This window comes from Leishmania major, chromosome 13 (genome assembly GCF_000002725.2).
Source record: "Leishmania major strain Friedlin complete genome, chromosome 13".
In the NCBI taxonomy this organism is placed as follows: Eukaryota; Euglenozoa; class Kinetoplastea; order Trypanosomatida; family Trypanosomatidae; genus Leishmania; species Leishmania major.
Window position 1 is genome coordinate 365,757 of NC_007254.2, and position 24,574 is coordinate 390,330.

A 24,574-nucleotide genomic window follows, 5' to 3' on the forward strand; every position below is an offset into this window, starting at 1 on the left:
CAGCACGAGCGGCGCCTCTTCGCAAACGCCGCACCCGCCCCCCCCCCACACACACACATATATATATATAAATACATAAATACATATATATATGTATATACATATACATACATATATATATATATATATATGTATACATAAATACATATATATGCATATATACATTGCTACAACAGCAAAAATTAGAGAGACGTACATACGCATATACATGTTTATCAATGTCTACATACATCAATAGACCGAGACTGACCGACGCCATTACATATATATATATATATATGCATAAATAAATATATATATACATATGTATATGTAGACATATATGCATGCAAGCACATGCATCTCGCGCGCTCTCTAGGTATATGCACCTACACACGGGTGTGCATGCATGATTCCGACACATACAGAGAGAGAGAGAGACACAGACGCCATCACAGCCGCACACACACGCACACACACACATATACGTGTGTGTGTGTGTGTGCGTCGTACAGCATCGACAAAGACGGACAAGCAAGGCATGTTGGAAAGAAAGGGCGGTAGCTGGTGGATCGGGCGACGCACGCGAACGCAGACCGACGAGAGCCTATGCGAGTGGATTGTACGTGTGCGTACCGAGGAAAGCTGCAGTTCTATCCGAAAAAGACAGAAGCCACAACGACACACCAGAGGGAGGGAGAGGAAGGGGGGGGGAGGAGGGGCGGAGGCAGAACTACGTATGATGCAGCTGTCTCAGTCTTGGCAAGGTGCTTTTACGGCTATGGTGCGTCATCGGGGAAGAGCTCGCGAATGTATGAATCGATCGCGGAGCGCACACGCGCGTCCTTCGACTCTCCGCTCAGCCCAGCAACGCCATGTGCGGTGACAGCAGCATCAGCGGTGGATGTAGCCTTCATGGAGGCATCGCGCGAGCCTCCGTTGGTCGCTGCCTGCACCGCAGTCTTCGCCCCTGCCGCCTTCACGGCTGCGCTGGGTTTGTGCGCACCGCCTTGCACAGCTGCGTCTGTGAACGCCATCGATGAGCTGCGCCCTGACGCCGCCGCGGCGGCCATCTGCGCCTCCCATAGAGGGGTGATCATGCCGGCTTTCAACAGCGAGGGGTGGCGCGGCGGCGCCACTGCCATGAACACTAAACTTTCGCCGTCACTCGTGGGGCACTTGGCGGCCTCGGCTGAGGCACCCGACGATGCGGGCGGCGCAGGATGGGAGGCTTGTGTGGCGTCTCTGGCCAGCTCTCTCGCCACGTCTGCCCTCGCGCCGTGGTTGTGCAGTGTCAGTGTCGCCGACGATATTGTTGCTTCGGGGTCTATGCCACAGTCTCCGCAGCCCGAGACAACTTCCACACCAGCGGCGGCTGTCTGCGCCTCACCAACATCGTCTGCAGAGTCCTCAGGGAAGCGGAAGGCGGCGGCAATGCAGTAGCCGTTCAGGCTGTCCCCCTTCGTCGTCGAGTCGCCCCACAGGGCGCTGTGTACTGTGCCGACGCTGCTCCGGAGCTGGTCCGAGGGGAGCAACGGCCGCTTCGGCTGCCCGGCGTGGCCTGCGCTACCCGGCGTCGCCGGGTCGGTACCGCCGCCGCCACGCTCCTCCAAGGCGGCATGGGCCGCCGCGTCGACAGTCATTTCCGTGCTCGCGGTCGCCAGCATCATGTCATCCGTCTCTAAAAGATCGACATCGAGGTCGTCCTCGACACCAAAGCTGTGGACGTCGCCAGCGACGCCGTCGTGGTTCTCGGCCGTCTCGCGCTCCACGAACACGACCGTCCCGTCGTCGCAGCGCATGAAGGTGCCACCGCCGGCGTCGTCATGGTATTCTCGACTTGCGCACCCGCCGGGCTCAGCCGCCGTCGCTGATGCCGTACCGCCATGCACCGCACGAGAGGCGAAACCCATCTGGGCCCCTAGCTCCCACGCCTCTTCCACCGTATCGGCGTTAGAGAGCAAGTAGACGTAGAGGGCGGCACGCACGCGGTGCCGCAACAGCTCCCGGTAGCGCCGGCGCAGCGTCTCTTGCTGCCCCACCGTTAGTTGTGTCCAGGCGAGCTGCACGTCCGCGCTATCGAAGAACGGAGCGGCGACGTTCCCATTCACGGACGCCGGCACACTCACGCAGCTCTCGACAGAGTTTGCTGCACATGAGACGGTGTGCCCTCCCGCCGCTGCTGCGGCGGCACCCCAGCTATCCCTCATGGAGGACCGCGGCTCCGACGTCGTGGCGGTGCCGGAGGCGTGGGTGAAGGCGGGCAGGTCAGCGCCGAGGACTCGCTTGCGATACGACCCCATAATTAGTGCGTCGAAGTAGTTTGGGAAGACCAGCGTCTTCTCGCTCGGGTGGGCCACCGGCAGCAGCTGCAACGTCGCGTCGACACATGCGCGTGCGACCGCCTCCGCAGATGCGGTGAGATACGACGAGGTCGTGGTGTGCGAGTGGTCCTCATCAGCACCCGTGAACGACGCCGTCTCTGCCCTGACAACGCCGGCGTTTACCTTCGTCACGCCACTTGAGTGGGTCCAGCCTGACCCAGACGGCATACACCCAGGCGGTTTCGCCTTGCCGCATCGCAGTGGTGCCCTGGCGAATCCAGACTGCAGGACCAGACGCAGCGTGTCCATCTGCGAGCGACGCGTGCGCAGGCTGTGGCCCGTAATGAAGCGCAGAAGCAAACGCTTCTCCTTGAGGGTGAGTTCGTCAAGGACGCGCAGCACCGACTTGCGCACAAAATGACGGTCGCCGCGGAGCTGCGTTGCCGCCCCTCCAGCAGCGCTGCTGCCCCCACCCCTTGCGTCGTCCTCCACAAGCAGCATAAAAGACTTCCTGAAGGTGAAGTCTTCGTCCAGGTGGTCGTAAGAGCCGCAAAGCACCTCGCGTACGGTGCGAGAGCTACACTGCGCGAAGAGCGGGGTGTCGAGCAGCGGTGTCTGACGCATGCCTTGCAGCACGGCGGCCCAGAAACCGTGCCCGGCCACCGTGCCGTCACGTTGGATATTCCACATTATGGAGAGGCTGACATCGATCAGCTCCTTCTTGCGTTGGTGCTGGCGCAGCGCGGCGGCGGGGCTGCCGGAGATGCACAAGTGATCTAGGATACCGCGTCCGACGGTGCGCTTGCCCTCAGCGCCGCTAGCCAAGGTGACAGCCGCCTGCTCCTCCCGCTGAGTTTCTTGGCGGAAGTGTAGCTCTCGCAGCTCTTGCAGCAGCTGCTCGCACAGCTTCATGCTCGTCCAGTCAGGGTGCAGCAGGGACATATCAGCAGTGGTGAGTAGCACCGCGTCGATGGGTAGCTCCAGCTGCACCGCAAGGCCCAAGATGCGGAAGGCCAGTGGCGGCAGAGGAAGGGTGAATATTTCCTCATTTCCAGCGGACTGCCCGAGCAGCCAGCCCAGCAACACGGGCACCTGCAGCGCCATGGTTGGCGTGACCTCGGACAGCCTGGAGGGCGTCCACGAAAGCGGCGGCGCGCCGGGGGCGAGAACGCCGGCGCTAGCGTTCTGAGCGAATTCTGGGTTTGTCCATGCGCACTCGCGGCTCACCTCGCGCGTGAACGGCGCGCAGTGCCGGCGGTGGTGGAGGACACCCACGACACTTGGCGTGCGGAGCGACACAGCCTCAGAGGATGCAATGCTGTTTGGCGTGTTCAAGACGACGAGAAACTCGCTGGGGTTCGCTGTTGCCAGGATTAGGCAAATGCGGCAGCGCTGCAGCGTAGGGACGTGCACGTCAGGCAAGCACTCCTCCGTCGGTTCGACAGCAGGAACGGCGGCGACAACTGTCTCCAGAGACACTGCGCGGGAAGTCTTCTGGGAGCGTGGAGGAGATGGGGGGGCCGCGCTCGAGAACGCGGTCGCAAAGAAAAGCAGAGACTGCCTCTTACGCCGTATCGCGGCTGCCAGCGTGGGGTAGTGGTTGCCGTGCGCGCGTGCGTGGGACTCGTTCGAGTCCACTAATTCCTGCGCGCTGAACACGGCTACCGCTGACGCTGTCTGCGCTGTCCCGCTTGCTGAGATATTCTGCACCGCCGTGGACGATCGCCGGTTCGTGAAGCCTCTCGGGTTGCAGAAGCTGGCCTGCACACGCATCGCCGTCCCGGCCGCTCGGCCTTTTGGCGGGTTGCCCCAGCGAATCGTGAGCTCATCGCCCTCGTGCACCGGCGCATCTACCACCGTGGTGGTGGTGCAGGCATTGCCTGACTGCCCCGTTGCCGTCGCTGCCGCCACCTCTGTCACTGGCGCGCAGCTGTGCGAGCGGCTCAGCGACACACGTCGCCATGACATGATCAGCGCTAGCCGGTCATGGTACGTCTTCAAACGCTGCACCGTAGCCGGGGAGCGGTCTGCAAGCTTCTCCACCCGCAGCATCGCCACGCCGCCGGGCAGCGGAAAGGCGTGCACCTGATTCGTGATGTTTACACCTGGCAAGAACGGCGCCGCGGACTGGCGTGCGCACAGCTCGTAGAAGTCCTGCCGCTGCTCCGTGGCTATGCCTGGCGTGGCTCGCAATGTCGGCTTCGCGTGGAAAGGGTCTTCATTTAAAGTGCCGCTCCAAGACTGTGCCGACGCCACCGCGAAGGAGGGATGGAGATGGTAGGAGCGCTGCGCTGACACCGGTGCAACCGGCTTCTCTGCGGCGGCAATCACTGGCACGACGGGGCTACCTAGCGTAAGTGTGCTTGGCCAGCGCATGTCACCTTTGCGGCTCGCCGGCGACGACTCGATCGCCGTTGGTGACAGGTGCAAACTCCATTCGCTCGTCGTCGCGCCCAGCACCGACACGGACGGCTTCTTCTCGTCCTGCACACGCGCCGAATCTTGGATGCAGTCAACCGCAGACTGCAGGGCGTCCTCTCGGAGCACCGGCCCGAAATTGAGCGGCGTCTGTCCGGCCGCTCTGGCATGTATGGAAAGCATCACGTGCTTTGCACCTGTGCTGAGGGCGTACAGAGGAAACAGCGGCAACCACTTCGCCATGTCCACTGGACAGGCACGGCCAAACGGCAGAAGGCCTGCGGCCTGAAACAGAACCCGCCACACGCAACTCACCGCCCGCGCTGTGCGCACCAAGGCCGCCGTCGACCTGTGCGCTGCCAGCGGCCCGCTCATCAGCAGCGCACCCATGTCCACGATGAGAGTGGCGGAAGGCACCTGCAGAGCAGCGGCGAGGGCCACATCATCACCGAGCTTGCGTGCGTCTCCTGCATTGCCCTCGCTGCACACGAGGCTAAAGTCGCCCGTCGCATCTACTGCGACGGGAACGGGCAGGGACGGTGCGTTGCGTGGCGGACTGCCGGCTCGCTCGTGCCACGGATGCGTGGTGGCTACAAACTCCGAGAGACGGCCGGTAGCAGCTGCTACCGGCGGCATTGCAGCGCCGCTGATACTCGAGACAGGCGGGGTGTGTGGTGCAGCTGTCGGCGTGCACCGCTCCGCCCGCCGCTGCTGCTCTTCCCGTAGGGCATCCGCCATCATACGTCGGTCATCGGCGCGGATGCTCTCGCGTCCGCCAGCGAAGAGGAAGAGAAGCTTCATGAGCATCGACATCGCGACCGTCAGCATCGGTGGTGTCCCTCCACTGCTCTCCTCCTTCACGGCGAAGGAGCTGGCAATGAACAGGTTTGGGTACTGCTTCCGCAGTGCGGGGAACGCGTCGTTCATGAGGATTTTGTAGCCGGTGCAGTACGCCGTCGCAAACTGCTCCATCGTCTCCACTACCTCGTCCGAGGTGGTATGGCCTGACTTATGCAGCTCACGCCACCGCGACACACAACCAAGCACGGCACCAAGCGCGAAGGACGACATCATCTGCGACGCGAGGCTGGACAGCTGGCTAATCCCCAGCAACAGTGCCTCGGGCGTTCTAAAGCTGTGGTGCCCACTCAGCAGCGCGACGCGCTCCGTCATAGAGACAAAGAAGTCTTTCTTGCGGCGTGCGTGAACGCCGCATCCAACGTAGTTCTCCGGGATGGCGGCAGTGGGTAAGAGGTAGTCGTGGTTCAGTCGCGAGTTGATGCCGAGCGGCATGCTCTCGGCGAAGATGAGCATGTAGCGAAGTGTGATGTTCTTTGTATCGCTGAACAGCTTGACAAGGTCACCGCCCATGGCAGCCAGCGCGTCTTCACGGGTCTGCGCCGCCTGCGCTTCCGCCCTGTTCATGGCTGGCAACACGATTTCCTTCTCCGAGATCCACGTGCCACTGCTTTGCGGGTCCGCCGCAGAGCTGCCGTCTACGCAGCCAGGTAGACGTGCCGGCACTGACGTCGTGGCGGGCAACAGCACCGACATGCCAGAGGAGTCTGCACGGGAAAGTGTGGAGGTCAAGAAGAACCGCAGCACCGAGGATGGATTCATCACCCGCAGCTTGCTCTCAATTCCCCGCACACGCTTCGCCAAAGACTGCAGGTAAAAGTCCACCACGTCGTCCTGCTCGGCGATGGCAGTGAGGTCCGACATGGAGAGTGGCCGCGGCGGTGGCGCTGGCACCCTGGTAAACTCCGCCAGCGGCTGCGACGGGGGGTGCGGGAAGGGGACAAGGTCTGGCACATGTCCCGTGACGCTGGACACGCCGCTCAGGTTCGCCATTTGAGCTACGGTGTCCATTGGCAGCGATGCGGGCGGCGTCGTCGGCGCCGCAGCGCCCTTGCCCGTTTCCGTCACTGTTTTGTCCATCTCCGTCGTCTCGTCGCTCTCGCTACCGAGACCCTCGTCGCACCCTGCCACTGTGTGTGTCGCCAGCGACGCCCCGGAAAGGGAGACGACGCCCATCCCCGTCTTCACGCTGCCTATGTCGTCGTCGTCGCCGCTCCAGTCCGCCTCTTCGGTATTGAACAGGTGGGGCGCGGTCTCGTCGCAGGTGTCTGTCGTCTCTGCGTCATCCAAGCGATTCACCTTCGAGGCACTCGCGGCGCGCTCCGCATCGCCACAGTTATCTCGCTGAGGCAGCGCTGTTGTTGTCGAGGACGCACAGCCGCTGATGCCCGTGGCGCGTCTGACGATGGTGGCTCCGCCATCGCGGCTCTTCACAGCGCTTGTGTGGTCAAGGACACTGCCGTGTTTGCGAGCCACCAGTGCGTCGCGCATCACTACCCACGACGCGGTCAACGCCGTCGCTGCATCGGGGTGGTGGTGGTCGACCACGATCCGGCGCAGAGGAGCGCTGGCACCGCCGCTCATGGCGCCCCTGTCGCTAACGCCCACCTCCATCAACATCCTCACCGACAGCGTCTTAAGCGACTCAGCGACAAAGACGTAGTCACTTATGGAGAGAAAGCCCGACGCCATGCACTCTAGCTCGCCAGCTGGTGCATTCAAGACCTCTTCCGCTCCCGCGATGTTGGCGGCTTCGCAGAACACCGACTCGCGGAGCTTGTTCACCTGAGCGGTGGATACGGCAGTGGAGCCATAGACGTGTCGCGCGCCCGCGGAGTCGGCGCCAGAGACCTTGTCGATACCAGAGAGATTGAGGGTGAGGGGGACGAGTAAGCGGCTACTATCCATGTGATCTGGGTAACTGATGGTGGAGCTGGCGCTGTTGCTGCCGTGATGATGCCCGTTGTCTCTCTGAGGGGTTCCTGTCGGTCCACCAGTGTAGCGGTCGGCATCCGGCTTGTGCGGTGTTCTGAGTACCGAGGGCAACGGCTTCGTCGCTGTGCACACTCCGTCTACGGCGTAGCCGTTTTCGTCTCGCGGGTTGTCAGCTTTAGAAGTTAGTCGGTACGGACGCGACAGAGGCGCTGCGGCGGGTGCGACGGCCGACGCACTGGACTGCAGCGGTTTGGTCGGTGTGACGGCCGGCGCTGGCGCTGCGGCTGCTGCGGTCATGGCCTTCGCCGTCGATACCGGGCATTTACGACGCGCGTCTGGCTGGATAGCCGACACTCGGTGCACCTGCCCTTGGCCCATGTTCGTATGCTGTGCAGCGGAATACTGAGTGAATCACCAGCGAAAGAGAATGCGGGAGTGAGCGCTGCGTTGCGCTTGCGCGGAAAGAGAGCGAGGGAGGGAGGGAAGGAGAGAGGGAGAGAGAGAGAGAGAGAGCGGAGATGTTGGATACCCGCCATGTCCATTTCTATGTCATACAGCACTACTTGGGCGTCAAGTCTCGCCCACCCCCACCATCCGCGTGGTGCGAAGCAGCAGCAGACACACACGCCGGTAGAGTAGGTCGCCTCACAGCCGCACCCATTGTGCCGGCTGCCACGCGGCGCACGCCCCTCTTCGGGATGTCACTCAGGCCTTCCCGCACCAGCAGTGGGCACTGTGATACGACCGTAAGGAGGGGTGTGTCCTCCCCTCACTCCCCAACGTCATCAAGGCGAATAGAGCGATGTCAAAGAACCACCACCACCACAAAAACGAAACGAAGGAGGTGGCGTGCCCGCGTGCGCCAGTGCATGTGTGTGCGTGCAAGTGTGTGTGTGTGTGTGCACGCAACGTACTCAGCGGTGCTGGAGGGTGGCTGTGGCAGAAAAGAGAGAAGACGCTAACTCGCTGTGCGCGGCACGCACAGCACCTCGCGTATCACACGTGAGCAGCAGCGCGTCATGAGCGGACTCTTCGCCAGGGAGGAGGCCATGAATCCGCGAGCCATGCTCGCCCACAACTCCTTGTTCTTCGCCCCGTGGCCGTCACGGCGCACGGGGCTCCAGGCAAGGTCGTTTGCGAGGTAGAGCGAGATGTACTCGCGGCGCGAGGGCAAGCGCCCGTGCAGCTGGTCGTTGCTTCGGCTATTCCGCACCAGCGGCGGGGCACTGCTGTTCATCGCCTTTGTCTGCTGCCTCTGCACCTGCTCACGATACTCTTGTATTGCGTCCCGAAGAGGCACGTGCGCGCCAAGCAAGAAGGAGTGCACACAGCTGCCACCGCCACCGCTATCGTTGCTCATGTCGCAGTGGCTGCGGTAAAATGCGCTGCCCGTGCGGTTGTAGGCTTGGATCGACTCCAAGTACCCAAGCACGCTCGCCGGGGTTCTGGGTGTGTTCAGCGAGCGGTCCAGCGGAGTCGAGGCGTTCGTTGCGTCGCGCGATCGCTGATGCAAGCAGAGCTTGACACTTTCCGAGCCTTGTCGACGCTGCTGCTGCTTCGACGACGATGCCTGCGAGTGCTCCTGCTGCTGCTCCTGCTGCTGCAGCGATGCCTTGCCCTCTCTGATTTCGTCGGCAAGACTGTGAACGACCGGGAAGATGTGCGAGTCAGGGTTGCCCAGGGCGCGCATGTGTAGGAAGGCCACGTACTGGTGATCCGTCATGTTGAGAATTTCGTAGGCGGAGCTCAGCAGCAGCGTCGGGCTTAGCAGGTTTCCATCCGCCGGCTCCAGCCACATGAAGTTCTTGAATGAGTAGTCACCGCTCATTATCGCCTTCTTCATCAGTAGGAACGCCAACGGCGCGATCGGAGCTGTGAAGTGCACGCCGTTCGTGATGGCGTTACCGAGGAGAACGCCGATCGAGTAGTAGATACTGTGCAGCGCCTCCTCTGTGTCGCAGGGCAGTCCGTTCGGAACAGGATGGCCGCCCCTGACTGCCGCGGCCACTGCTGCCGGAAGCATGAGCTCATTCGCCTCCGCCGCCATGACATCTGCGAGTGCAGGACGGCTGCTCTTGCCCCCGTCCTGGCTCTTGTCGCCGTTCAAGATGGAGGCGATCAGGTTCGGATTCGACCAGCACACCGTATCATCGTTCGGGTCGACGAAGGTGAAGGCGCTCATGGAGGCGCGTTCGTGGCCGATGGTCAAGATGCGCAGCGGAACTGCGAGCAGCATGTCCGGCGCCGTGACATGCAGGACCACCTCTCTGTAGTACGCGTTGTGCTTGTCACTCTCGTCCTGCTTCCCGGCCGCCGCCACCGCACTCGACGAGTTGCTCCCGTTCATGCGACACGATTGCCTAGCGAGCTGGCTGCACGGCAGCACCTCGAGCACTTTCCACTGCACACCAATACGGCGGCTAACCTTTTCATGCAGGCCGAGGACGTCGTGCATGACGCCTTGGTACGCGTGCGCCGTCTCCAGCACGGCACAGTCGCCGCTGGACATGGTCATGGAGTCGTCCTCCAAGGCGGGGTTGTAGGCGCCCGCGTGTCTGTGAAGAGACGAGACCGTGTCACTGCTGTGCTTCTCGGGTTCATCAATGGTGGCCAGGTGCGTCCGCGCCCTCGCAGCTGCCGCGTTGCCGCTGTTGTCGTCCGCGGCCCCAATCGCACCTTCCTTTCCACTCATCAGCGCGTCCAACGCACCATTGCCCTCGGACACGCGGGGGGTGGCGCTGGTGAAGTCGGGTGCACTGGAGGTGGGCAACTGCTCCTGCTGCTGCGAGCTAGACACTCTTGTCGCATCACCGCCGCCCGCCGCCGACGTGGCCACGCGCTCTGCCATGACGGAGACGAGGTCGCCGGGACAGAAGGTTAACAACGGTTCTCCAGATGTCCAGCGAAGCGTCAACAAGCCCTCACTAGGCAGCAGCTTCGGCACAGCGTGGCGGATCGCCGGCGCGATATCGGGCCGGTCAGCCTCAATGTCACGAGTCGAACAGTAGAAGGTGGTGCTCACAAAAGGCGTCAACTCCGTCACGCCGTGCCGGTGCGTCGTGGCCTCGGTGCTGCAGCGCACGTACAGCTGCATCTGCGGATTCATGCACGTGTAAACGTCGATGTTGAGGTTCTCCTCCATCAACGTGCTACACGCGGAGGACGCGTCGGATGAGGCCGAGGAGCTGCGGTGCTCATCTCGGCAGGCCTTGCCGTCTGCTGTGGTCGGCGATGGGGAGACACTCGGGGACGTCCTACACTCAAAGGCCGGGCTTTCCGACCACGAGGCACCGCTCCCGCTCATCGACGGCAACATCGGTTCACTTGCGCTCGCCGACCGCTGCGTCGCATCCTCGCTGGCCATGTCGCTGTTGCTGTCTGTGTTGCAGGGGGAGTGGCCCACGGTGAAGTTCGGCTCGAAAAAGTAGTTGGAGATGTCCGCCACGCCCCCACCTATGGCTCTCGTCAACGCCGTCGCGAAGGAGAGGAGCGTCATGTCTTTCTGCAGCGTCAGCGGCACTCGTTGGATGGCGGTGACCTGGGCGGTGTAAAGGTAGAGGAGGACGCGCTTGCCCTCCGAGTTCACCGCGTAGAAGGGGAAGAGCGGAAACCACTCCTTGATATTCTGCGGGCAAGCGTTGCCGCAAGGCAAGGCGCCGACGGCCTGGAACAGCACGCGCATTGCGCCGCAGCACTCGTCCATCTCCACGAGGGTGAGCGGCCGCTTACCTTGGTGCTGCGGGGCGAGGAGGCCGTGGCTCGACATGATCGGCATGCCCATCATGCACCCGATCCAGCAGATGAGGTTGAGCATCGGCACCTCGAGCATGGCGCTGAGCGCCACGTCGTCTGTGATCCGGTTTCCTCCAGCCGGCACGCGGCGGTCATCTGCGACGATGCTGCGCTGGCCGCCGCCGGTCAGGAACATCAGCTTCAGCGCTATCCCGCTCAGCAACCGCATCACATCAAAGTCTTGTCGCTCCTCCGGCGTCGCGGCCATCTCCAGGTAAGCGAAGAGATCGGGGTAGCAGTCCCGCAACTTTTCTATCTTGGCGCGGTTCTCGCTGCGGAAGCGCAATACCAACTCCTTCGCCAGCACCGTCAGCGACATCTCGCCCGTGACGACGTCGCGCTTGAGCGCCTCAAGCTTCTCCACTGCCTTCTCCGAGTACGCGTGCACAGGGGCAGCCTTGTGGCCAATCAGCTGCTCGAGCGCGACACCGAGCTGCGCCGCCTTCGCCTTGTTCTCACGGAACGCCTGCCGCTCGCGCAGCACATCGGCGAGGTGGAAAAGTACTGTCAGCACCATTGACGAGCACGCTGTGGTAACGACCAGCCCGGCGTGGCAGACGGCTGAGTAGAGCTGCTGTGTGGTCTGGATCGGGTCCTCTTTCTCCTCGCGAGCGAAGGGAACGAAGTCGCCGGGGTCACCGTTGTTGTGACCCTTCATGTTGGATGTCGCGTTGCGGTTCATGTCGGCCGGCACGCGCCCATTGAGAAGTTGTCGCCGCGCCTCGATGGAAACGAAGAAGGAGAGCACATCGAGGTCGCCTATCTTCTTCTCCTGGTACGCCACCTGCTCGTACACGACTGGAGTGGAGCTCGAGAAGTACTGATTCGTCAGCGAGGAGACGATGGCAGCGGGGATTCGCGCGGCGATGAGGTCGAAGCAGTCGAAGCTGGTGGACACGGTTGTCTGCAGGCGCATGAGCAACACGCTCAGCGGCTCCTGGCGCTGCACCGTCGTTGTCGCGCCTGGGACGGAATGCTGATCAGGTTTAGGAGCGCTGGTGCGGCCAAGCAAACTGGCGTCAGGGCTCTTGTGGGTGCCGACCTTGCCGCTGCAAGAGATGCCATCCGACTCGACTGCAGAGACTCCGGCCACGGCGACTTCGTGGCAATGGTTGTCCGCCAGCAGCGTCTCCCGATCACCCTTCTTTCCACGGTGGTCGCCCTTCTCCATCAAGGCGCCGCTCAGCACCGCGAGGCGCTCGCGCAGCCGATCATAGCACTCCCGTCGCTTCCGGTTCAACTGCAGCACCTCCTCCCGGCTGAGGGCGACACAAGCGGCCTCCTTTGGCTGACCCCACGACTGCCAGTGATTCCTGCCGAGCACGGAGAGCATCACCGCGTCGATGTACCACTTATCCCTCAGCTCCGTCGTCAGAAAAGGTACCCAGAAGCGCCGCATTAGGGCGTAGTTCTCGCGGGTGAGGAAGCCGGAGAGCACACACTCCAGCTCCCCTTGGCGAGGGGAGAAGATGCCGCGAATAATGTCCCGTGCCTTGTTGGCCATCCGCCGCGGCTTCACGGTCGCCGATGGGCTTTGCGAGGCGATGGTGCCACGGGCCGACTGCGATGGCCCCAACGCGTTGGGGCTGGGGGAAACGGAGCACCGGTGAGGTGCGTTGCTTGCCTCCTCCATGGTTGCCATCACCCTGCGGGTTGACTTGTCCCCGTTGCGTCCGCGGCCTCCTCGGGCGTTACCGTCCGCAAATAGCGAGGAGGGTTGCTGTTGCGGCTTCTCTACTCGTTCAGGTGCTCCAAAGGTGCTCAGTGATAGCATGGAAGAGGTTGCCGGCGCCCGTGGCTGCCGGCTAGACGGTACTGGCAGGGCACTCGTGCCATTGACGGGGTTTGAGGGGTGGCACAGCGGGTTCACTGAAGTTGATTCGGGTAAGATCGGCTCCTTGCTGTTGCGTAGACGACCACCGCCTCCGCCGCGTGTCTGTGCATTGCCCATTGCGCTTCACTTCTCCTCCCCTCACTTCCTCCTCTTCGTCTTTGTTCTACGCGTGGCAGCAATGACAGCCGCGATCAAGAGCTCAACGACGACACGAAGAAGACACGAGGCCGCCGAGCTCGTGGAAGGCGCCCCTCGCAGATATACACACACACACAGATATATATATTCCCCCCCGAAAAGGTCACACAGCACACACGCGGATGGAGAAGGAAGAGGTGACGGTAGAAAAAGGTGTGTGGGAGGGAGAAGAAGGTGTGTGTGTGTGGGGGGCAGCAGAGTGGAGGCAAGCGCGTCCCACAACGACAGCCACTCGTCACCACCACACGAACAGACAGAAATGAAGGAAGAGGAGGGGAAACAGACAGCGTTGGAGGGTGCAGGTGAACAAGATACACACACACACACACACACAACACACACACAGGAGCGGCGAGAATATGCGAGTAAGGAATCGGTACAATGTCCACGTATAGGTATAGATGTATGTAGAGAGAGATGCGTATGCGTGTGTGAGCACGGCTCTGCGTGAGGTCCCTTGGGGCTGTTGTGTGTGTGTGTGTGTGTGTGTACGTGTAAGGGGGAGGGGGGTATTCGTCGTTTGTTCGCCGCTGCAACGCAGGTTTGTTCCACTTTTCGGTTGAGAAGCTCAGCCGACGGGAACAAAGCAGCGGGCGGGAGGGGAGGGGAGGGGAGGGAAGGGAAGGGAGGGGAGGGAAGGGAGGGGAGGGAAGGGAAGGGAGGGGAGGGAAGGGAGGGGAGGGGAGGTGTGTGTGTGTGTGTGTGTGTGTGTGTGTGTGTGTACGACACCGACTGGAAAGCGCGACGCAGAGGAGGATGAGGAGGGAGGGGGGAGGGGGGGGGGACACTAACACATGCACCCCCCTCGAAAACAACAACAGCGACAAAAAAAAACAAAAACAGAGGTACGTGAGGCTCACCTGAGGCGGCACGCGATGCCACCGTCCGCCTGCGCAGCCAACGAAGAAAAAGACAAGAGAGTACGAGCAGGAGTCGGGGTGCGGGAGGAGGGAGAGATGCACAGCAGAGACGTGAAGACACACACACACACACGCACACACATACTCAGACAGACAGACACACGTGTGTAGAAAACAGGTCGGCTAGCAGGAGGGTGTCGCAGGGGGGAGGGGAGGGGCATCAACTCAATTTCCTTCGGCTGGTACGTGCGGGTCGCCCCACCTCACCCTCTCTCCCTCGTCGCTCTCGCCGGGAAGAGGGAAGAAAAGGCGAACAGGTCCACGTCGGCCAGTCGCGAAATGCCGCCAAACACAATGACCGTTGTCCCGCCGCTCACCCTTGTGCGTCGCGCTTCGAGCACTCCGTCCTTCACACGCCCCTCTTTCTTTAACGTGCCCGCTTCTCGCCCGTGTCGACTTACGCCTTCGCCGTCTTTCTGAGGCGGCTCTCGGCCGATGGTGCACAGGACGAGTACGCCACAGGCACGGCACGGCACGGTACAACGCTACCCACCCACGCACAGACGCACGACACACGGAGACGAAGACACAACGCAGAAAACCGTCGAGGAACGAAAAATGCAACAGCGGGAGGGTGGAAGGTGGGGGGGGCAACGAAACAGCGAGTTGACGAGGATCACCGAGCACTGCACGATCCACGCAACAGCAGCATGCTAGTTCGCCAGCGAGCGAGAAGGTAGACGTGTAAAAGACACGACAACCACGCCAAGTCAAACACGAAAAAGAAGACGACACAAGAGAGGAGAGCCCTCGGTGAGGGGAAGGAAATATAAGGAAAAAGAGAAACAGGGGAGCAGGGGGGGGGGGAGACGCACACGTACACACGCATGCGCGCACACTTGCTTGGGCACAGGAAAAGCACAAAGTGCTGTGTGTGTGTGTGTGCGCGCGTGTGTGCATGAAAGGTGTCGATAGACACACACGCGCTGCCTCTCACTGTTCAGAACAGGAAAAGGCCGAGGAGACCACAAGAGACGCCAGAGGGGGAGGTGGGAGGGAAGGAATAGAGCGAGAGCGAGACGAAGATGTCGATGACGACGGGAGCAGCAGCAGCCGCCGCCGCAAGCAAAAAAAAAACAAATGAAGAGATCCGGCCAAAAATAAGTATGAAAGAAGAGGGAGAGAAAGAGAGAAAGCGAACGCGAATGATAGAGTAATAGGATCAAGAAGGTTGTAAGCTCAGATGCAGAGAAGCACAGGCACAGGCACAAGAAGAAGGGTTCGTGGTGGCGGTGGCGGTGGCGGTGGGGGCAGAGTACTAGTCCTGTTGAAAGGGTGAGGGAGGGGGGGGGAAGCGTACGTTGCCCTCAGTGAGGATGATGGCGAAGAGGCACTGAAGCGGTGATGTGGTGCACAACAACCACAACCACAGCAACAAAGGAAGATGAAGGGCGCGAAAAGTGGAAAAAGAGGTGGAAGATCGAGGAGGCTGTCGTCGGGAACCCGCCTTTAGCTTACCAAGCAGTCAGAATGGAAATCAGCGTGTCAACAGCCGGGGAGAGATCGTACTGTGTTGTCTCCCCCGCACCCCACTCTCTCCGCCTCGGTGAGTGTGCGACACTATCTCGTGCGAGCGTCGGTAAAGCAGAGAGAGAGAGAGAGACGCAAACAGATGCACGCAGGCTGGCGCGATCGCGATGAGAATCTATTTTAATTTTGCTGCCCTTGTACAAGTAAGTGTTCGCTGCTGTTTTTGTGTGCGCCTCCCGCCGTGGCTCCGCGCTCTGCGACTGCGTGGGGGTAGCGACTTCGGTCTTCTGTCTGTATATGGCGACGCTCGCACACCAGCACGCTCCTTGCTGTTTTTGTGATAGAGAGATGCGACAGGACGCAAGGATGTGCGAGAGCGGGAGCGGCAGGCGGCAAAGGGCCTTTCCGCTCCTGGTCTGGTACGCGCAGATACGGGAACAAGGAAAAGAGAGCGGGTAAGGAAGGGGTTACACACACACGCACACACACACACACGGCACCAAGAACACAGGCGAGTGCGGAAACGTAGAATGTGCGCTTTGCGCTGTACGCATGACACTGATGCGCGTGCGCGTGCGTAAAACAACAACAAAGCATGTGCGCCCATCGGGGGTTGGGAGGAGAGCAGAATTAGAAGGAGGAGGATCAGGATAGCGCTCATGTAATGCATTACAATGGGTGTCTCCCCCCTGGGGAGCGCTTATGGCCCCTCAGTGCGCATGCGTGCGTGTGCGCACATTTCGAGCGTTCGGTTCGACAACCGCCTCGCTGCTTTCCTTTCGTATACGCGCTCGGCCCTTCTTTCGTCGCCGGTGAGAGATAATGAACACCGTCCGCGTGTCGGTGTCGGAGGAGGAGGAGGAGGAGGGTGGGTGGGGCGTGGCGCACGGCGTCTGCTGCGAACGTGTTTGTGCCCTCTGTGGAGTGCACCATGCGCGGCCACTCCGCCGACCGTCACCTCTCCTGCGAACACGGGCGCACACGTGCGCATCGCCGCCATTTTCGTTTCTTTTTTTCTATTCATCTTCGCACTCTTCTCGTTCCTTCTCTCATTCGTGCTCGCATTGGCCACTCGTGCGCGCCCTCCCGCGGCTGTTCCACATCAGCGCTGCGAGAGCATGTGAGTGCACGTGCGTGTGCAGCTTTCCGGACAGCGGAAACACGCTTCGTTGCACACACCCACACCCATACGGTAATGACCCCCGGTGATGATGGTTGCTTTTGTGGCCAGGCCGCCGATCGAATCCATCATCGTGCTCAAAGACGGAGCCGCACACGAGCAAGCCACGCGGCACCAACAGCGGCAGACCCACAAAACACACGCATCCACATCCATACAACGAAGAAGGCTAAGGTACATACAACGGAGTGCACAGAGCGAGAGAGAGAGAGTGAGGGACAGAGAAAGAGGGGGCATGCCGAGCACACCTTCACGGACACATCAGAGGCAGCACAGATCCGAAACAACAATAGAAAAAAAAAGACAAAACGGGGGCGAAACGCTCCCACACGCACACACTCTCGCGCTGATTCTCGTGCCTATGCACAGGCATGCGCACCTTCAGTGAGCCCACCCGAGGATCGGTGGAAGAGACCGAGGGAAGGGGGAGCCGTGTGTGCGAGGAGGATGAAGGCGGCAGACACACAGAGAAGATGCACACGCGAGCAAACAGCCAGCGACGCCGTCGGGTGGTGTCTCTTTCTTCCATCGTCCCCCCTCCCCCCCGGCTGAGCGCGCTCCCTCCTCCTGGGATTGGGGGTCTTCACAGGTAAAAACGCGAAAACGTCGACTTGTCCTTGCGGTACTGCACATTTTCCTTGCCCTTGATAAAGTCGGCTTGGCACACCTTCATGCGGCGCTCACGCAGGGCCAGCAGCCCGGCCTCTGTGCAGATGGCCTTCACATCCGCGCCGCTCATCTCATCCTTCGCGTGGATAAACTCGGAGATGTCGACGTCTTCGGCGAGTGACATGCGGCTTGTATGGATTTCGAAGATGCGGCGCTTCGTCTTCTCGTCTGGGAAGGGGAACTCAATCTTGCGGTCGATACGACCAGGGCGGATGAGAGCCGGGTCGAGGGTGTCGATGCGGTTGGTTGCCATGATCACTTTCACGTCGTTGCTGCTATCGAAGCCGTCCAGTTGCGTGAGCAGCTCCAGCATCGTACGCTGCACCTCTTTCGTGCCGCTGCTGTCCGTGTCGTAGCGCTTCGTGCCGATGGCGTCGATTTCATCAATGAACACGATCGCTGGCGAGTGCTCCTCCGCAACCCGGAAGAGCTCACGCACGAGCTTGGGGCCCTCGCCGGAGTACTTCTGAATCAGCTCCGATCCCACCACCCGCAGGAACGTGGCGCTGGTGCGGTTCGCGACGGCTTTGGCCAGCAGCGTCTTGCCGGTGCCGGGGACACCGTAGAGAATGACACCCTTCGGTGGCTTGATGCCTATCTCGTCGTACAGCTCTGGGTGGGAGAGTGGAAACTCGACCGCCTCCTTGATCTCCTGGATCTGCTGCTCCAGGCCACCAATGTCCGCGTACGTGTCCTCCGGCGCCTTGTCAACCTTCATGACACTCACCAGCGGGTCGACGTCGTCCTTAAGCACGCCAACGATGCTGTGCTGCCGGTCATGCAGCAGCACGCTGCACCCCAGCTCTAACTGCTCCTTGTCTACGAACGACATGAGGGGCACGTAGTACTCGGTGCCAGAGATGGAGACGATCGCGTGCGAGTCGTCCACTGCCTCCTCGAGCGTCGCCACCTCCAGCGGGGTGCCACGAATGTCCTCGACGCGCTTCAGCTCCGCCTCGTAGTGGCCCATCGCACCCTCCTCCAGGTTCGACTGCGCGTCGCGCTGGGCGTTGATTGTGCGCAGGAACTCTTCCTCTAGCAGGAGGTAGTCCTTGCAGCGCTCAAGGCGGTACTTTCGGAGGAGGCAGGCGCGGTTCGGATAGACCTTCGGAATGCGCGTGGCCGCGTCGGGGCCGCGCTTCTTCTTGCGCTTGCCGATCTCCGGCGCCACAGGAGGTTCCCACTTCTCTGGTTTGCCGGCACCCGGCGGCTTTGGCATGTTCTGCCCCATGGTTCCCTCCCTGGTCAGAAACGCGTCCTGATGTGAGATGGCGTGTGCGTGCGTGTGCGTGTGTGCGTGCACTGGGGATGGGGTGTGGTACGGAGAGGAGAGCAGCGCCTATATATGTATATATATATGTGTGTGTGTGTGTGTGTGTCTGTGTGCCTCGACGCCTCTGTGTATCTGCATGTAGATGCGGCGTAGCGATGAGAAAAAGAGGAGAGGAAAGAAGGAGGAGGAGGAGGAGGAGGAGGGGGGAGGGTAGAGGTTGAGATAGACGGAGAGAGCGTCCACAGACTATGACCAGAGCGCAACCGAAGGCGCACTGCTCTAGACGTACGCGTGTACAGTTGTCTGCGCTGAGGTGACGGATGTGGTAGAAGAGAGTAGGCTGCTCAGTAGCGGGCGGACACAACCAGAGATGAAAATAGGGGCATCGAGAGAGAGAGAGAGAGTTGGCAGGGGGCCGGTGTTGCGTCTGCAGAGCCGCTGGCAGAAACGCGGCTCGATACGGGGAGTGCATGCAGACGTCCATGTTGACTGCAGCGCAGCGTCAAGATCCGTCGCCAACTCACCCTGTCACTTTTCAGCGGCTCCCTTGTGCGAATGGTGGGAGAGTTTGAGGCTGCGCACACGCCACCCCTGTACTCGTGCACACTGCGCAGAGTTCGCTTGACTCTTTCGCTCACACGTTCTGCTCATCTCCGTGTGGGCTTGCTCGATACGGCGACACACCATAACGAAAAGCACCCGCACGCCCGCATACACGTGCCATCTCCCCCCCCCCACACCGCCACCGCCACCGCCACCACAGCCTCCGCGAGCGCAGCACGCTTGCCTTACATGCTTCTTCCCGTGTTTGCTTCGCTGCCGGAGCACTGTTACGCGCTAGCCTTCCGCTCTCCATCCTCTTCGGGTGCAACCTGAAACGGCAAACTGCGTCCACGCCCATGACGCGCACCGGTACCCACCCAGGACGCTTGGGAGAGCGGGGACAACCCACAGACACACACACACAAAATCCTCACGCTGACGACACGAGCGGGACGAGCATACAGAGAGAGAGAGACAGCCATCGACGAAGTAAGGAGAAGAGGGTGGGGGACCATGGAAAAAGGAAATTAGCGGAAGGCAGTTCGTTGCTTCTTGTGTGGGTGCGCTGTACGGCTTGAGTGCGAGCGCATGTGCACATCCGCGTGGCCTTGCGTGTTCGTTGTCCCTGCGCTTGCGCTCCTCACGGAGGAGGAGGAAGGAGGAGGAGCCGTGACGAGGCGACAAGACGTGGGTCCAGTGGACTATAACGGTCGGAGCGCATCATCGACCGCGACCAAAGCCGAGCACCGCTCACCCGCTTGAAAGAAAATGCACAACAGGCACACTGGAAGAGCAGCGGATGCCTTACGCGGCGTCCAGCCCCCCTCCCCCAAAACAACAACAACAACAAGGGATGCCGTGAGCGTACGGCGTACGGGTCACACACACACAGTGAGAGAGAGGAGAGAGGAGAGGAGAGGAGAGGAGAGGGCATGAGCCTTAGGGTAGAACATCACAAAGGAAGAAGATCAGAGGCGTTAGTTAGTTGGTTGGTTGCGTGAGAGGGTGACGAGACCATTACCACAGATGCACAGACACAGACACAGACACAGACACACACACACACACACACACACAGATGATGGAGAGCCACCCATCCATCAGGCAACAGAGACGCGAAAAACGAACAACGCGGCGAGGACGCGTGTGCAGCGCCGACGTCACAAATCCAAGAGAGAGAGAGAGACAGAGACAGAGAGTGGACTTCACCCGTTTCTGTTTGGAGGGACACGCGCACAAGACACGCACATACGACCTTGACTCTGCACACACGTGTCCTCCCCTCCTCGTCCCCCCTGTTCCGCTCGCGCCTTGTTTGCTTGGCGTTGTGTTTGGAAGAGGGTAGACACCCCAGCGTGATTTCGCTCTACTCGCTCTTCACTACCGGCGGTAACGCCACGGACGGCTCACCAGGCAGGCACTTGCGGCGCGCCGCGTCGTGCTCCTTGTAAGTCTCGTCTTCGGCGGACAGGATACGTACCACCGGTACGCCGGAGAGGCGGCTGAGGTTGTGCGTGACGTTGGACAAGATCACGGCATCGTCGATGACGGGCTGCGTCGACATGGCCTGCACCCCGTACTTCTCTACGTTGCCCTTGACGAAGGACATGAAGGCCATCAGGCCCTTGCTCATGATCTTGGGGTCGCGGGCGACAACTTGCTTCGCCATATCCTCCGGGAACGTGTTGCCGTTCGCCTGGTAGAGCTCATGCAGTATCTCGAGCGCCTGCCGCTGCCAGTCCGTGTACTCGCGACGCGTGTATACGATGACCTCCTCGACCGGACCGCGCTTCTTCGCGTTCTTAATCACCTGCGAGCGAATCTCCTTGAGAGTGGTTGTCATGACCCGGCTCGCGACGATCAGCGAGTAGTCTAGCTCCGCCGTCGGCTTCGGGAACGGCTGCGTGACGACAGAGCCCTCGTGCTGGAGGATGCTCTGCCACAGGTGCTCCATCGTGTGCGGCGCCAGTGGCATCATCATCAGCGCCACCACCTCGTAGTAGCGGCGGCCGAGCTGCGCGTGTACGTTGAGGTCGTCGCAGTACATCTTATACTGGCTGTACTCGTTGGACAATTCGTGGAAGGCTGTGTTGAGCACCATGCGGAACTGCATGCGGTGGTAGAAGCCCTCGGTGCGGGTGATGACCGTGTTCATTGTGTTATTGAAGATTTTGTCGAACTCGTTGTAGTCGCCGCTGCGTAGGTCGGTGCGCTCGACCGTCTCTTTTGCCTGCTCCAGCAGCGTCGTCATCTTCAGCACAAACCCAGCCGCCGTCTCGCGCACAAAGTTGGCGTCGTCCATGCTGTCACCAGCATCGGCGCAGGCAAGCCGCGTGGCGTCAGCGCCGTACATGTCCATCGCCTCACGCAAGGAGATGAAGTTCCCCTTTGATTTGGCCATCTTTTCGTTATCGACCTGGATGTGACCGTTGCAGAAGATTGCCCGCGGCCATTTGCTCTCGTCCGCCGGCCAGATGGCTGCGTGGTTGTAGAGGAACATTGTCAGGTGGTTCTGGATGAGGTCCTTGCCCGAGCAGCGCAGGTCGACAGGGTACCAGTACTCGAACTCGTTGCGCATCAGCTTCAGCGACTCGATCGGCATGCTCACCGCACCCGCGACGGTGGCCGCGTCGCCGACGCCGTGGTAGATGTACTCGAACACCTCGTTCGTGAACATCTCTGGCGCCAGACCGTACGGGTTGTCCACCTTGCCGCACAGATCTGTCGAGCCGTCGGCACCGACGTTGAAGAAGCGGTCGATCGTGTAGTAGGCCATGTAGATGGTGGAGTCCGACAGGCTGTCGATGATCATCGTGTGAGACGCGTCGCACGGCAGGTAGGTGCCGAGACCGAAGGTGCGGCTGCACGGCCAGTCCGCCAGCCAGTTCAGCGTCTCCTCGAAGCCGTTGCGCACACCGGGGAAGAACATGTCCATCGTCTTGATGTGTTCCTGCACCACCTTCTTCCAATCATCCTTGCCGTACTCGAGGTACCACTGGTCGCACAGCGCGACGACGCACTCGTCACCGCTGCGGCTCATCACCTGACGCACCGGCTCGTAGTAGCGGATGCACTGGTCCGCCGCCTCCATGTCACGGTGCGTCTTCACCTTGGCCTCGCTCACCTTGACGCCGGCGTAGGGGCCGGTGATCATGGTGCCGTGGTAAAAGCCCTGCTGGTAGCACACTTTCTTCGCTTCCTCTAGCAGCTCCGTCGCGTTCGGGCCGTTGATCTTGAGCTTCTCGCACATGAGCTTGGCGCCCTCGGTGCCCAGCTCGGGAATGTCGATGATCGGAATCATCGCGAACGGCACCACCCACTCGTCCTTGATGCCGAGCTTCACGCGGTAGTCCGGCTTGCTCAGCAGCTGGGTAAAGTTGATGTAGTCGTCCGGCGAGTCGGATGGCACAGACATGACGACGCCGGTACCCTTCGCCTCCGTGATGGTGGCCATAGGCAGCGTGTAGATTGTCGTGTACGGCGCCAGCGGGGCGGAGAGCGGTATGCCGACCATGTTTGTGCCCTCCACCTCGAAGAGCGGCTCCGGATCGGTGCCGACCTGGCCGTTTACGTAGAAGTTCTGGTACGCTATATTGCGCGCGGCGCGGGCCGTCATGATGTAGACTTCGTCTTCTCCCTTCGCGTTGCGCACGTAGTACCCCTTGTAGTTGAACTTGTTGCTGACCCAGCAGTTTGTCTGACCGACGACCGTCTCAGGACGGAGTGTGGCGCCGGGCAGCACGACGCTACGGTCGCCGATGATGTCCTTGTGCTCGGCGAAGCACGGCTGTGAGAGTGGGTTCTGGACGATGAGCTTCACCAACGTGTATTCCTGCGGCAGCACACCCTCACCGCTGGCGCGGTCGTGGTCGGCGCACGGCTGGCCGTCGCGCGGCGAGTACACGCAGTAACGCTTGCCGTAGTTGAGCAGGTTCTCGCGGCGCAGGATGTGGAACTGCCACTGCACGAAGCGGTCAAAGTATGGATTACGCTCCGTCGTCATGAAGGCGCGGCGCCAATCGATGTGGCAGCCAAAGTGCTTCAAGTCCTCCATCGCGATGGGCGGGAAGTAGTCCAGCCAGTACTGCGGATCGGCGAACTTCGCGATCTCCGAGTCGGGGATGCCCATGCTTCGCATGATGAGCCACTGCGGCTTCGCCGGCCCGCTCTTGCCTCGCTTGCTCTTGTGCTGCCCTAGCGCCTCCGTAGGCTCCTTGACTACCGGCGTCTTGGGCTTGTCCTCGAGCAGCTCCGCCGGGAACTGCGGTGGGTTGCCGTACTGCTGCATCTCCTTGGCGATTTTCTGCGCGCACGCAGCGATCGGGGTGCCAGTGACATGGAAGCCGAAGGGCCAGAGCGAGCGGCGGCCCATCATGCGCTGGAAGCGCGAGGCGAACTCGGCCTTCGTGAGCGAGAAGCCATGACCGAGGTGAAGCTTGCCGTTCATGTACGGGAAGGGGAACGTGGTCAGATACTTCGCCGGCCGCGCCTCCCCAGGCGCTGGGGCGTCGAACTCATGCAACTTCTCGGCGGCCCAGTAGGCTTGCTTCTCCTGCTCAATCGCCACGAGCGCATCGCGACGTGCCGTGGACATGGCTGCGTTCTTCACTAGCTGCGCCTTCAACGCTGGCGACGATGTACGCACGTGTGTGTGTGTGTGTGTGTGCGTGCGAGAGACGGCAAGAGAACGGGAAGGTCTTGGTGCAAACGATGAGGTGCAAGGTGGGGAGGGGGAGGGGTAGTTGGGTGGGTGGGTGGGTGGGTCGGCTGGCTGGGAGATATGCAGGCACGGGGACAACACGTGTACTGGGGCAGGCAGGCAGCCAAGTCGCATGCGATTGAGAAGGGTAGAGGTAAAGGGGCGCGAATGGAGCCGTGACGATGGCGGATGGGGTCTGTAGAGGAGGAGCACACCGACAAACACCGTGGACGACAGCGAGGCGATGCTCGAGTGCGCTTTACAACACGGACGGAGAGGGGAGGGTAAGGGGGCTGAAAGGGCCATGCTATGCAATGAGTCGGTTGTGCATCTGGTGATGATGGTGACCTCCGGTATGCCGGACCGACACACAGGAGCACAGGCACGCAGCGCGCACGAACACGAGGCCAGCGTCAGCAGCATTGCCGACGGCCCCCTTTTTCAGTGCTGTCAGCGCTTTGTTTACCACGAAATGCTTGCAC

General features: G+C 61.1%; 4 protein-coding genes across 4 annotated transcripts; all 4 read right to left on the bottom strand.

Annotated features, from left to right (window-relative positions):
* Positions 1-758: 758 nt before the first annotated feature.
* Positions 759-7,487, bottom strand: LMJF_13_1070 (hypothetical protein; the record flags this gene model as incomplete). The annotated part of the gene is made up of 1 exon (XM_001681799.1): positions 759-7,487. The coding sequence occupies one exon, from the start codon at positions 7,485-7,487 to the stop codon at positions 759-761; it is 6,729 nt and encodes a 2,242-aa protein (XP_001681851.1).
* A 985-nt stretch (positions 7,488-8,472) lies between these two features.
* On the bottom strand, positions 8,473-12,810 carry LMJF_13_1080 (hypothetical protein; the record flags this gene model as incomplete). Its single annotated transcript, XM_001681800.1, has 1 exon — positions 8,473-12,810. The coding sequence occupies one exon, from the start codon at positions 12,808-12,810 to the stop codon at positions 8,473-8,475; it is 4,338 nt and encodes a 1,445-aa protein (XP_001681852.1).
* A 4,681-nt stretch (positions 12,811-17,491) lies between these two features.
* Positions 17,492-18,808, bottom strand: LMJF_13_1090 (putative proteasome regulatory ATPase subunit 2; the record flags this gene model as incomplete). Its single annotated transcript, XM_001681801.1, has 1 exon — positions 17,492-18,808. One exon carries the CDS (start codon positions 18,806-18,808, stop codon positions 17,492-17,494), a length of 1,317 nt encoding a protein of 438 aa, XP_001681853.1.
* A 1,951-nt stretch (positions 18,809-20,759) lies between these two features.
* LMJF_13_1100 (putative leucyl-tRNA synthetase) lies at positions 20,760-23,987 on the bottom strand (the record flags this gene model as incomplete). The annotated part of the gene is made up of 1 exon (XM_001681802.1): positions 20,760-23,987. The coding sequence occupies one exon, from the start codon at positions 23,985-23,987 to the stop codon at positions 20,760-20,762; it is 3,228 nt and encodes a 1,075-aa protein (XP_001681854.1).
* Positions 23,988-24,574: the final 587 nt, after the last annotated feature.